General features: G+C 34.3%; 1 protein-coding gene across 3 annotated transcripts in view; it reads left to right on the top strand.

Moving 5' to 3' along the window:
- Positions 1-14,805, top strand: part of PALMD (palmdelphin) — an 81,950-nt gene that overhangs the window by 8,365 nt on the left and 58,780 nt on the right. For all 3 annotated transcript variants that reach the window (XR_007953136.1, XM_051993273.1, XM_051993271.1), the window contains exon 2: positions 12,564-12,644. Coding sequence is in view for 2 of the 3 variants with exons in the window: in XM_051993273.1 (XP_051849233.1) it covers positions 12,564-12,644 (81 nt within the window). In the remaining variant the exon portion in view is untranslated. The remainder of the gene's footprint in view (positions 1-12,563; positions 12,645-14,805) is intronic.

Below are 14,805 nucleotides of genomic sequence, written 5' to 3'. Positions count from 1 at the left end.
ACTTGTTGATTGATTGTTTGATCGATTGTAGAGCAAATAGTCAGGTAACTACTAGAAAGACAGGTAGAGGGGATTATATTTAATTTTCTATGAGCCACACATTTAAGGACTTCTTTGTAAAAGACTAGTCTCATAGCAGTATGTATGATACATTAAAGGGAAGTGAACATGGAACAGTAAGGACAGTTAGAAAGAAAACTCTTAAAGTGATCCAGGAATAACATAATGAAGGCCTAGACTGGTGACAATGAAAATGGAAAGGATAACCATGAAAGAGATTTCAAAATAAAAATCAACAGGACATGGCATCTGGATGAAGGAAGCAGATAAAAGAGATGGTTGATTCCAAAATGGGTTCATTCCTTTTTTGGATTTAAGGGATAAAGGAGAAGTATGTTAAAAGTCCTCCCTTTCACACTATGTAAAGAAAGACTAAAGAAAGTTAAAGTGTTTATGGCCTAAAGAAAGAATAGACAGAAGGGATGTGTTTGCTGTTTTCAGATACTTGAAGAGTTCTTATATGGAAAAAAAGGATAAGACATACTTTATTTAGTCCCAAAAGATCAAGAAGTAGAAGGTGTAAAAAAGTAAATGTAGGCTTAATGTAAAGAGGGAAACTTCCTAGTAATTATTAAAGTTATCTAAAAGTATAATTGCATGACAAGTTGGAAATATATTTTAAAATATTATACATGTATAATCTATATCAGATTGCTTAGTTTCTTGGGGAAGGGGAAGGTAAAGGAGAGAGGAAGAAAAAAATTTGGAACACAATATCTTATAAAAAATAAATGTTGAAAACTATCTTTACATGTATTTGGAAAAATAAAATACTACTGAGAAATAAACAAATGAATAAATATACAAATAAATAAAGTACAAAGGCTGCCTTGGAAAATGGTAGACTCTTCCCCTTACTGCAGCCTTACTGCACAATCTGTGACTGTGTTATATAGGGTATAGGGTTTGTTTTCAGATTCACATCAGACTAGATGGACTTTGAGGTCCCTTCCAATTCTGAGTCTGATTCCATAAAAATGAATTGTATCTGGGAGCTTCAGTAAGAATAACATAGCAACAGGAAAGTGAGGAGAATGAAGTATCAAAAGTGGGGAGGTAAGAGAAAGAAGGAGAGGATATGATGAGCTTCATTTGAAATATGATACGTGCAAATGGAAGAAGTGAGAGGAGGTGACTAGAGATTTAGATTTGAGAGTCATCATAAAGTTGAAAGTTAAAAATAAAAGAATGATGAGAAAAAACTATAAAGAAAAAAGACAATTACAATAGTCTCTTAAATGGTCTCCTGCTTCTGACCACTCCTCCCCAATTCATTCTACACACAATATAGACCATATCACTCCACTGCTCAAAGTTCTAACTGGCTCCATATTACCTTGAGAATAAAATTCAAACACTGCAGCCTAGATTTAAAACTCAGCACAATTTGATTTCTGCCTACTTTTCCAAACATTTATGACTCTTTTTTCATTCATTCTCCATTCCACTTAAACCAGCCTACTTACCATCCTCTGAACTTGACAATGCATATCTCATCTTCCTGACTTAGAAAAGTCTGTCTCTCACCTCTGAGATATACCTACTCATCACTTCTACTTCTTTACTTCCTTCAAAGATCAAGATATGTACCTTCTTCTATTTGAAGGTTTTCTCCTGATCCTACTTTTGGGGATTTCTCTGCCATCACAATAGGTTATTTCTTCTCTGTGAACATGTTGTATCCCTCCCATTTTGGCTTTGTAGTCTCAGTGCCTAACACAGTGTGTGTCTTTAATATGTTGGGCATTTATTAATGTTTTATTAAAATGAATTCAGACTAATAATTTTAAATTTGGAAAGAACCTTAAAAAAACACTCAAGCAAGTGCCTACCCAATGTAAGAATACTTTTTACAATACTTTTGGCAAATAGTCATTTAGCCTCTGATTAATTTCAGTAATTAATGATATTACTGAATTCCATTAATTAATTCCATGAATTTAGGAAAAGTGACATGCATATCACTTGGAATCTTTGTAGGAGATTATAATAACTCATGGTAAAATAATAATGATTACCTCCTTCCTTCTAAAAAAGTAGAATATCTCTACCTTACATCCCAATTAAGTTTATATTTCCCTATATCTCTGTAGTCCTTAGCACACAAAAATTGCTTAATATAAATGCTTTTTTTAGTCATACATTCCTCCCTACTTCTCTTCTCCTACTTATGTGTACATCCACTTAGTTCAATAGATCCTTGATCCTATCCACCCATATGGATACTCCCTTTATCCAGTGTAACTTTTAATCCCTCTGTGCTTTTTTATCCTGTGCAGTTCCCATATTCACAGAATTTCAGAGGGACATCAGCGTCTATTGAGTCATAATGCATTCCAAAAAAAGAAAATGTTCTACAACATACCAAACAAAGAGACTCCTAATGTTTTACTAAAGACTTTTGGTGAAGAAAGTATGGGGGGAACCATAGGCTCTAAAAGCAGACTATCAAGCTTAAATAATTTTTTTGCAGTTTATACCCATTTTTCCTTGTTCTTACTTCTGGGGCCAAGCAGAACAAATCTAAACCCTCTTCCATATAATAGCTCTTCAAATACTTCAAAAGTTTTCTCATTCCCTTCAAGTCTTCTCATCTCCAGACTGAACACCCCCAATCCTAGTCCAAATCTTTCAATAAATATTTCATAGACAATCCAATCAACAGACTAGGGGCTTTCTTGATTTTTTAGATACCGTGTGAATGGTTTTGCATGGCAAGGGCATGCGAGCATGGATGGGTATTGAGTTAAGTTATAAAATCAAGCTGCAATCCTTCATGAGCTTACAGGGATAGTCGCATAGAGGATGGCACATTGAGATATAAGAATTATATAAAAGAGGAAAGCATTTTCTAATAATCAAGCCATCATCCTCTACTGGATTTTCCATCATGCTTTACTGAGATTAAACTTTTCCTTTGGAAAAAGAACAGTTTCTTCAGACAAGCGTGCTCTGCTACATTTCTTTGCCAAACACAATAGCCCACCCAGAAATGGGACTGTTAACTGAATTGCGGTTATTAATTTTTGATGGATCATTAAGGAAATGGGCTCTTGGATAATGAAAGAAGTTTTTCCAGCATGATACACAATGATAATGTAGCTTTCTTTGTAAGCTAACAGGCAAGGCCCATTGTGTACTTTTTTAAGGTTAGTTCATCAGAGCAAGGGTTATCTAGTCCATAATTTCTTAAACTGTGGTTCACAACCTGTATAACTGAATGTGGGGATTATGAAAAATTTGGCAACAGTAAAGGGTTGCTCAGGAGAACTGTTCGGTTCTGCAAATATGTATTGTATCTAGGATATACTGCAACATATTTAACATATATAGGAGTGCTTGCCATCTTGGGGGGGGTGGAGGGAGGGAGGGGAAAAAAACGAAACATAAGCGAGTGCAAGGGATAATGTTGTAAAAAAATTATCTTGGCATGGATTCTGTCAATACAAAGTTATTATTAAATAAAATAAAATTTAAAAAAAAACAGTAAAGGGTTGCTAAACACAATGACCAAAAATTAATTCAAAATCAAATGTGTCATGAATTCAAGGGCCTTTCTGGCAGTGCTTGCCCATGTTGCATTGCATGACTTCACTATAACCTTGGTTCTGAACATACAGTATGCATCCTTCACATTGTGCATGTACAAACACTGCCAGAAATACCTCATCTCAGATTCAAAATGGGGTCATATAAAAATTCCTCAAGCAAAAAGTGGGTCACAAGTGGAAATAGTTTAAGAAACCTTGATCTAGTCCAACCTCTGCGTTTTATAGATGAGGAAATACAGACCCAGAGAGATTGTCACACAGATAATAAATGATAAAACCAGGATTCAAAACCAAGTTGTAGAGAAAGGGAAGAACATCTGCATTGGGACCTGTCATTATAGCCTGAAAATATTGATATATAGAGGAATTCAATGCTGCACTAAGCAGCAGTATCTATATTTCCTTGTTATCCATCTCTTGATGCTCCAGTAGATTCATGATTGCATTGGTACATACATTCTTCGCAGCAGGGCAAATTGCAGCTCTCCTACTTTCTCATCTTGTTCAATTCCCCAAAATGTCATTCTGTAAATCATCCATGGAGGATTGAACCAAGATGCAAGAGGTCTTCCTTTGGTTCTTTAAATGTAGCCAATAAAACTAAAAGGTTGTTCATCTTTTGTCTCTCCTACTATTGGACCAGCCATCTCCTTTTCTGGACAAGCCCCATAAGGTTTTTTAATAAAAGCTCCTTCCCATGCTCATGTCACCACATACTTATATCCATCAAGAATCTTTATCTTACCTTTTGGCTTCCTTATGATGTACATCTACCTGAGATCATTTTGTTTCAAGATTACCAACCATAATGCTACACTGAGAAAACACTATTCTAAAAAAAGAGATTTTTGTGGTAGTAAGCATTTTCAGAACATTATAATTGATTTTATTTTTAATATTTTTAATTTTAAATATGTAGGAGACATTTCATTTCAACATATACAATATATCATTGTTGATTTCAAGGTCCCACCTTGAAGCCACTTTTCTCTCCTTAAGAAATGTTTCAGTTGATTAAGAAAGAAGACTTTTTGTAGACAGTAGAATAAATTTAAATTCTTGAATTAATTTAAATTAATATTTCATTATGGCCTTTCCAGAACTTAGGTTGTCATTTCCCAGGAATTTCCAGATGAAGTCAGGAAGGACTTTCTGAGAGCATTAGCTTTCTCTCTCACCCCAGCACCAGATGGGATTGTTTAGGTTGTTGCTACACCTATTCTTCTCAGGAAAAGGACCAAGTATTAATGGGAGTAAGTCAACCACTTAAGACATAAAACTAAGTTGTCTTTTTAAACAACAGATGTAATTCAAAACTAGCTCCTGTTCTAAGCTCCCAGATTCCAAAAGGCAGCTGTAACAGTGATCATTATCCTACAGAGGCTTAGCATAGCTTCATAAAGCACATTAAAATGAGTTATTGTAGTCATACAAAATTAGCCTACAAGCAATTCTTGGCTCCATTACTTACTAGGTGACTTTGGACAATTCATTTCATTTCTCTGGGACTTGAGTAGCTCATAAAACTAGGTGATCTGTAAAGTTTTTTCTGTCATTTTATGATTCAGTTGAATTCAGCAAGAATTTACTAAGCATCTACTTATGACACTAAGCAAGGATCTAGAAATGCGAGAACAAAAATAAAAAATCATGCAGTCTCTTCCTTAAAAGGGCTTACATTATACTATAGGGGAAGGGATGTACTTATTATTCAAATAAATAATAAATATAAAAGAAAGAGGGCATGACGCAATCAAAAGAAAGGTCCAACCCAATTGCCTGAGGATAATGTCTGGTCAAGAAAAGGACACATGCCAGGGAGAAAGCATAAACCTAAGATGAAACTAGATGAAATTATGAACAAACCTTGTCAAGTTATTTTTCAAGTTATAGACTGATCTAAGAAGCAGTACCTATATTTCTTTATTATTCATCTCTTGATAACTCTAATACATCTATTATTGCATTGGTACATGTATTTTCTCCAGCAGAGCAAATCACAACTTTCCTACTTTCTCATCATTTTTTTTTAAATTTTAAGCAGATTGTCATATGAAGACCAGAATATGCTATGATTCTAAACTAAATTCAAGATCTGAAATAATTTTTTCTAAGATAAAAGAAAATTGAGCTTTTTAGGAATTAAATTGTTATTAAAAACATTAAATATTTATCTAAGCCACTTGCCTTGTTTATTAACTATTTATATCTAAACTAAATTTCAATACAAAATTTAACGTAGAATGTTTTTGTTCCTTTCCCCCTAAATCCCATCAAGCAATCAACAAGCAACAAGTATTTATTAAATTTGTACCATATGCCAAGAATTCTATGAGTATGTAACACTTTAGATAATATCACACTTTTTAAATGTATTGGTTAGCTTTTGTGAACTTTTTTTTAATTCTTCGTTATAAGAGATGACTCTCTGGCCAAAGGAGAAAGATATTATAAAATTCAAATAATATAAAAATGAAAGAAATCAATAAAATGTATTTTTAAAAATAGATACAAAATAATTGGGAATAAGTGGAAAAGATACTAGTAACCAGGTGGATCATAAAAGTCTTAATGTAGAAGGTGTGGCTTGATAATAATAATGGCTTCCATTTATATAGCGCTTTAAGGCTTGCAAGTTACTTTATAATTATCTAATTTTATCCTGACAACCACCCTGGGAAATAGGTACAAATATTATCCCCATTTTACCAATGGGGAAACAGAAATAGACTGAACTTATGTGACTTGCCCAAAGTCACACTACTGGTCAGCATCTAAGGCTGCCTTTGACCGCATGTCTTCCTGCCTTGAGTCCCTCTACTCTCTCCTCTATATCAACAAGCTATGTATTTTTCTCTATAATGTTGTTGCCATTGTACAGATTGTTCTCCTGGTACTTCTCACTCACTTTATATCAGTTCATAGAGGTCTTCCCAGTTTCCTCTGAAATTATCCATTTAATAATTTCTTATGGCACAATAATATTCCATTATATTTATATATCTCAATTTCTTCAGTCCTTAACCCAAAATCTCCTTCCAGTTATGTCCAACTTTTCATAATCACATTTGAGTTTTTCTTGGCAAAGATACTAGAGTGGTTAGCCATTTCCTTCTATACGTCATTTTACAGATGAGGAAACTGAGGCAAAAAATATTAAGTGACTCAGATAGGATCACACAGCTAGTAAGAGTCTGAAGTCAAATTTTCCTGATCCTGTGTTCTACCCATTGTCCCATCTACTTACTCGATTTTTGGCTACCACAAAAAAGAACTGTTACAAATTTTTTGTTCAAGTAGATTCTTTTCATCTTACTTTGATTTTATGGGATACAAACTATTAATAGTGTAGCTGAATCAAAAGTTATGGATTGTTTGCTAACTTTCTGGACAAAGTTCCAAAATGTTTTCCAGAATGGTAGAACTAATTCATAACTACATACTAGTGTACCTGTTCTCCTACAACCACACATGCATTTGTCAGTCCTATTTAAGAAAAATCACTTTGGCACCCAGGATGGATTGGAATAGGGACAGATTTGAGGTGAAGAGATTAGGTAGGAGGTAGTCCAGGCAAGATTCTTTGTCTATTCGCTCCTCAATCACATTTGCTCATGATCACAGACACAGTTTGCTCTATTCTTATTCTTTTTTCAGCTCGTATCATTTCATAAAAAAAGAAATTGTCAAAATTTCTCTGTATTCCTCTTACTTATCCATTTAAATTACATCCCTAACATTAGAGTGTGACCTTTTCCCTATCATTGGACATTTAAGTAGCTTCCAGTTTGGTATTTTGATTTTGTTTTAGGTTATTTTTAATAAACACCAAAACCACAATCCAAAGCACAAGTTTTGAACTTCCTCCAGTTATTGTTGCTCATTCTCAAGACTCCCATGATTAGAAAAGAGGAAAACCAATAACTATAATGGCTCTCTGGCCAACTCTTACCACATTCTCCCCAGACCTAACCACAGAGTCATAAAAACTTAGATTTGAAAGAGACCTCAGAGGTTGTCTCAAGCAACTCCCATTCAAACAATAACCCTCTTTTACTCTCCAGACAGAACCCCCCCAGGCTGAAACTCTAGGGAAGGGTAGGAAAAGAAGGAAAGTTGAAAGACAAAGGAAGGCAGAAATAATGTTCGCTATAATTTGCTCCTTCCCTAAATCAAAGGAACAGAACTAAAGTAGCCAGAGAGAAATGCAGAATATCATTAGGTAGTACTGTGGATAGAATGCTGGGCCTTGGAAACCAACCTCAAATGCTTATTAGCTGTATGATTTGGGGCAAATCACTTTAACACTGCCTCAGTTTCCTCAACTGTGAAATGGGGATAATAATAAATAGTACCTACATCATATGGCTAAGAATCAAGTGAGATAATATTTGTGAGATGCCAAGAGCAATGACTTACACATAGTAGATCCTTAATAAATATTTATTCCATTCATTCATCCATCCAATATCAGTTCCTTGCCTTTTGTTCACCTTCATCCCTACAAATGAGACAAATAAAGGCAGTGAGTATATCTTTTAATCTCCTAGTGTTTAGCAGGATCTTTTATATTGTAGATATTCCATAAATATTAAATGCATGAATGGAGGGAAAGAAAGAGGGAGAAAAGGAGAGCTGGATTAATCAATAAAATGTCTCTCTAAAGGGAAAATCAATCATCATTTTTCAGATTGAGGGTTTCACCCCATTTCACCCCACTGACTTCAAGTCTGAGTCAATGTAAATCTATGCTAGTAAATCAGGGGTCACATAAATGCTCATTCTTTTATCTTATCCTTACATTTTCAATCAGTCAGTTAACAAGCATCTATTAAACACTTAATATATGCCAGGAACTATGTGACCTGGTGGGTACACAAAAGAATTTTTTCAGGGACTAAGGATACAATCTCTCCAGACTTCCTCTCCCCCATTTCATGATACTTTGATCAGTTACCTGTTTTCTAAGACTTTCACCAAAGAATAAGCGAAGAAATAAAAGGAACCAAAATTCAAAATAATGAGTTTTTGCTAGTATTAGATCCAATGCTAGTTTGAGAGGAAAGGATCATGAAATTATCTTCTGAAATGTGGTTTGAATAAGTACAAGTTAATGCTTCACTCTACCCTATTTCCTACTCTGTGGATAACAGAAAGTTAGGATGTTGCAGAATCCAATGCAAATATGATCCGAGAATTAGAAATTACTGCTATGATTTCTTTCAACTCCAGATTTTTATTTCTCTGTCTTTTCCATTAAATGTTTCTTTTGAAAAAGGAAGTTCTATCCCTTTGCCATCTTCCAGTCACAAGTCACTTCTAATCACATCTATTATAGAAACAAATGGTTGACCCAGAAAGGCATATTGCACTAGCTCATTGTTTTGTCTTGTCAACTCATGTATTATAGACACTAGAGTTCTGTATGCTACTAAATTGTCTCACTGTTGCTATTTGGAATTTTAAAAAATACACAGGACCCTAAATGTCATTTCTATAAATATTCACATGTAATAAGCAGATGAGGTGATCCATGGGATGAAATATTTATACATATAATACAGATTGTATTCATCATCTTACTTGATGTAATGCAATAGTGTGTAACAAATTTTTTGTGGTTAGAATCACATTGGTATTAATTTTTAAAGAAAAAGGAGGCATCTTTTTAGACAAGAGAACCTTGGGAAGATTGACTGCTAGGCCAGATAGAGCCAGAAAGCCAGAAAACTATGTAATTGTTCAAAAAAAATTTTTGAAGGAATAATAATGATTTGACTTGTTTATAGTCAACATTGATAACATTTGATAACATTGATAAAATGATTCAATAAGTATATTAAATATTAATATTAAATGTCATTTAATTTAATAAAATATTTTAAATATACAGTATGATGTTATGGAAAGAACCTTGGGCTTATGAACTGACTTCATCATGTGTGACCTTAGGCAAGTCATTTAACCCCTTTAAATCTTCATTTCCTCATATGAAAAATGGGAATGATAGTCTAATTCACAGGACCATTATAAAATGCAAATGAGATACCATATGTAAAATACTTTGTAAACCATAAGGCACTTCAATAAGTGCCAACTATCATTGTTATTGTTATTTGTAGTGCTAATAATATAATTAGGTTAGTGGCTCAATGATTCAATAGAAGTACTCTATCTCCTGAAGACATCTTGGGGATAGAGATAATTGAATATACTGAAATCTGTGTTTCAAATCAGCCCCCTGTTGTTTTATAACTGGCTGACTGTTGTACATATCTTTTGAAGGAATTGAATGATTTTATGAAATTTGGTACACTGCTAATGAAAATTAACACATTTTAAATATTCTTGGTGCTAATTCTTCCATTTAAAAATATGAAGCCAATAGCTTTCAAATGAACACATCTATTATTTTAACAGACTTCAATGACTTTTTATTTTAATTTTGCTTTGTTTTTATATACCTTCATTACTGAATATATCCTTTCCCTCACCCTTACCTCCTATATAGTCGTCTATCCACTGCAACAAAAATTTTGGAAGAAAAAAGTCACTCAAAATTAAACAACAATCTTGATAATATATGAAGTGTTTCATACAAAAACCCACCTGTGTAAATATAGGAGGGAGGTGTATTTTCTAACTTCATGTGAAATGTGATCCTTTGGTAGAAAGAAACAGCTTATGATGAAAATATATTTTAAAACAAAATGTCACGTTCCCCAAACATTTGCCATATATTTTGGGGACTGAAGTGAAGAATCTTGCCCATTCTTATTGATGCATAATATTCATCACTTTAGTCTTTAGTTGCTAGATGCATTAACATCATCAAGATGAGTCTACTGGTCCCAAAATGTCTGTGCTCCTTCCTCCCAATTCTATCCACATCCATTGCCTTTCATAAAACTTTGCTGACCCCATGCTGCCATTTTCCAAACAATCCCATTTGCTGCAGAAAGCTTATAGTGCTCTGTATGACACAAACACTAATCAAAATCTGGAACTAGAAGGTCCTCAAGAAGCCAGCCAGTCCAACCCCTCATTCTATCTATAAGATAGAAAACTGAATGTTTCATCTAAGATTCCAGAGGTAGTATTAAGAGTGAGATCTGAACCCAAGTCCTCAAAAGACAGAGCTAATATTCTTTCCACTATATCAAGCTGTCTTCCTAAAAATTATCAGCCTTCACTGTTTTTGTTTTTGCTTTTTACAATCTAGGTTTAAGGAAAGATTCTATATTGTTTGAATGATATCTCAAAAGGGAACTGACATAGTTTTCAAAGAAGTCTTAGTTCTCTTTAGCTTTCTTTCAAGAATACAGTTGTAATGAAGTCCTGAATCCTTGTGCTTTAAAATAGAAGCAGGTAATACTTCCCATAGATAATACTGATAAAATTCCTTGTCTTCTTACACATAGTGAGTACGGCACTTAAAATTGAAGAATAACATACTCATTCACAAAGCCACCTTGGAAGGTTGTATACTTTTTTCAAAAGGCTGATCCTTTTCAAGATGTTTTTGGAATCTTTTTTGAGGGTCTTCAGTATAAGTCACACAACATTGATTTTATTTCTTTGCAATTATGGAAAAATCATATAATTGGGAACAAAACAGTATTCCCCACCTTGCCCTCCTACTTTATTTGCAAACCTTGGATCAAACTCACTTCTGATTGTTAATAAAAATCAAATTCCCCCTCAAAAATTAAAAATATGCCATCAGGAGGGTAGAGAAGATAGAAGCCAGAGTCAGGAATATCTGAATCTGAATCATATCTCATTTCAGATACTCATTATCTGTATGGCTTTAGGTTAAGTAATTTAGTCTGTCTGTGCCTTGGTTCCTTCAAGCTTTGATATGTAAAATGGGACTAATAACAGCACCAATGTCAAAGAGTAGTTATGGGGAATCAACCAAAATGGTCTCTATAAAGTGTTTTGCAAACCTTAAAGTGCTATATACTTAAATAACAATTCCCTCCATCACATCCCCTTTCCCAAAAGCAAATTTAAAGACTTTCAGGGCAAGTACCATTTTAGTTCTCTTTATATTCCCTTGCTTGTAGTATAAACACATTGAATTTAATTTAACTGATTGGGTTCTGAAGATAGTTGCCAAAAAGGTGCTGAGAATGATTGGAACAATTATAGAATTATTGAACAATTGTAGATTCTATATTAATAAAAACTTTGAAGCAGTTTTTCCAATATTTTTTCCAAAATTTTATCTCCCTACTTTATAATCACATCTCATATTTAGTGAGACTGTGATAGAAATGTGATCTTAAGGACTAAAGTACCATTATTGAATCCATTCACCTTTACTTCTGCACAGAAACAAATTTCAATATTAATATACCTTATCTCTGTCCTTTTTCTCCTGTTAGCAACGCAATCCTGCCAAAAAGGAGATTAACCAAGTTTCTAAGCTACTCTATCTAAACCTCAGCAATCTTCCCTTCTTATTCCCTATGCCCCAGCTGTTCTTTTCCCTAAGAGCTTCCTTGTTCTTTTCCATCTACTCATTGTTCCATGTAATTTCTCCTGCCAATTTTTTTTCTCATTTGATGCTACTGTCTCTGTTTTAAAATTGTCTCCTTAAAATGTTTTCATCCAGTAAGACATTCGATCCCATGTATTCAGGCTAAAGATTCTCTATATCAGGCTAAAAGAGAGCAAAAAGGAAGGGAAGACTGACCAGAGAGATAAATAAAATATTTATTTTAATGAATTTTTTAAATGGAATCTTGTGTTTCTCTCAAGAGTTTTTCTTAATCTCATTTTACTTTCTTTTGTCTTAAAATATGTATCCCCAAAGCATCCTGTAGTGCTTTGACCCAAGTAAACAGCATGAAATGGTCTATCTGTTCTTATACTGACATCAACAGCAGGGTGAGACATTAAAGTTAATTGTAAAAAAAATGAATTATGGATTTTTTTCCATTTCAGGACAAAAGGAAATTACAAGAAGAAATCTCACAAAAGCGCCTGAAAGTAGAGGAAGAAAAGCTAAAACATCAGCATTTGAAGGTAACTTTGGACTTTCATTTCAATGGGATTTTATTTGTTTCTTCTGATGATACTAACAATTCAACATAAAATCTCCTTTGAGGGAAGAAAAGAAACTATGTTGCTCTATTAACTCTCATAAAAATGTAAGGAATGTCCACCTGCCAGTAATATTTACATATGAGGCTAATGTCTTGTGGACACCAGGAAATAGGTTTAAAATATGTTCTCCTCTATTATTTCTGAATTTCTCAGTATTTGTTGGGTAACCTTGAGAATATGGCCTTGAGGATTTCACCCTTGACGTTCTTGGCCAAATCCCATAGAGATCTAATCCTGGCAAGAAGTTCCTTTTGAAATCAATGAGAGCCCAGAGGTATGGAACAGGCAAGCATTTATTCCACTCAAGGATGAGTGTATTTCAAAACTTAGTGTGTTGTTGTCTGAACATGGTTTGGGCTTTTTAAGGGTTGTTCTGTTTTAATCAAACATGAGATCATAGACAGAAATAAATTCAGTTCAAAAATCAGACTTTACATCTTCCACTGGGTGTGTTCCCTTAATAATTGGAGTACACTAGGTTTCAACATTTCATTATGTAGCTTGGTAACAGGATGCAACCAAACGACAAACAATACCTCCTTGTGAACAGCCTTAGGCAGGAGACTGTATTTAGCTGGCAAGACTTCTATATGTCTTGCCCCCAGATGTCAAATTAAACCTATGCGAAGAAGGGCCAGACACATTCAGAAAAAAAAGCATGTACTTTAAACAAAAAGATGAAATAACAAGTTGTGGGATAACTATATAGGTTTTCATTACATGGAAAAGGGATTAAATTTGTCCTGCTTGATCCCAAAAGGAAAAATTAGGACCAATGAGTTGCAATTTGTAAAGGGATAAGTAGGGAATTGATGTTAGAAAAAAAGTTCCTAACAACTAGCATTCTTGAAGAGAAAACTGGGTGACTTCAGTAGGAAGTAGTTTCCCCATCACTGGAGGGGAGACTCCAGTCTTTTTTAGAAGAGATGGAATGAAACTCTTTTCAGATCTGAATTAGACTACAGGTCCTACCCAACTGAGATTCTGTACTTCTAGGACATGAATTGAATTCAAGATATATCATATCATAGAGCAGGACAAGCCCATTTGACCCTTCCTGTTCCAAATATCACAATTCAATAACACTCTTGCATTCTGCCAGGGATTAGATCTCTGACTAGGATAAAAATGGGCACCTTGGAATGCTTTCAATGAACTCATGTACCACCATTAAGTAAATGGGATCCTAATGCACTAGCTAACTTACATAGGCAACACCCAATTTACTCATGAACTGTATTTTAAAAGTGGTTGTGTTCCAAAAATTGTTTGGAATTCAAAATTTTCTCATAAAAGCACTGCCTTTCATGGTTCTTCTATTCCTAACCTACAGAAGCCTGCTTCATTCTATACCTAAAGTAGAATTCTACACTAATACTAATCACCAATAGTAGAATTTAACGACCCTGGGGAATGATATTTTTATGGGAAAATGTCTTCAAAGTTCCAACTTGGGATTCCAGAAATCTGTATTGCCTTTCCTCTAAAGTGAGAGGAAGATGATCTTTACCCTGCTGTCTACCCACTCCAAAACAGAGATGCCAGGGGCTTCAGCAAGGCAGGGGTAAGGCTCAGAGCTAGACCACTTTAGGTCATGTACTACTGCTGCTAATAGAGAATCCCCCTGCTCCAAGGAAAATATCTAATATACTTAATATTCAACAGTACCTTCTTTTCTTCCATAGCCAGCTTGCTTCCTTTCCTATCTGCTAGTGATTCTGACCTGGGTTTCTCTCCCTCCCACATAGTCCTTTAAAGGTTTTCTAAAGAAATTTTTGCTGCTGGGAAACAAAGGAGAAATCTCCAAGGAATAAAAGCAAGATGCCTTGATCCTCTCTTTCCCTTTCAGTCCCTATTTCCCCTTTTCCCCAAACACAAATGTGCCATCTTTCTTCCCCTCTCCCTCTTCTCTCTCTTCTTTTCCCTCTTCTTCATCTTCCTTCATTTGTAATCTCTCTGTCCAACTTATATCCTAAAGAAAAGAAGAAATTATATATGAATAAATTACATTTTTCAAAACAAAAAACAACATAGTCTCATTAAAGATTTTTCTTTTGAAAAAGTCTAATTGAGAGTGCAA

Source organism: Antechinus flavipes, chromosome 4, assembly GCF_016432865.1.
Source record: "Antechinus flavipes isolate AdamAnt ecotype Samford, QLD, Australia chromosome 4, AdamAnt_v2, whole genome shotgun sequence".
Classification (NCBI taxonomy): Eukaryota; Metazoa; Chordata; class Mammalia; order Dasyuromorphia; family Dasyuridae; genus Antechinus; species Antechinus flavipes.
Note: the sequence above shows the minus strand (reverse complement) of the source record. Positions and strands in the feature narration are given on the sequence as shown.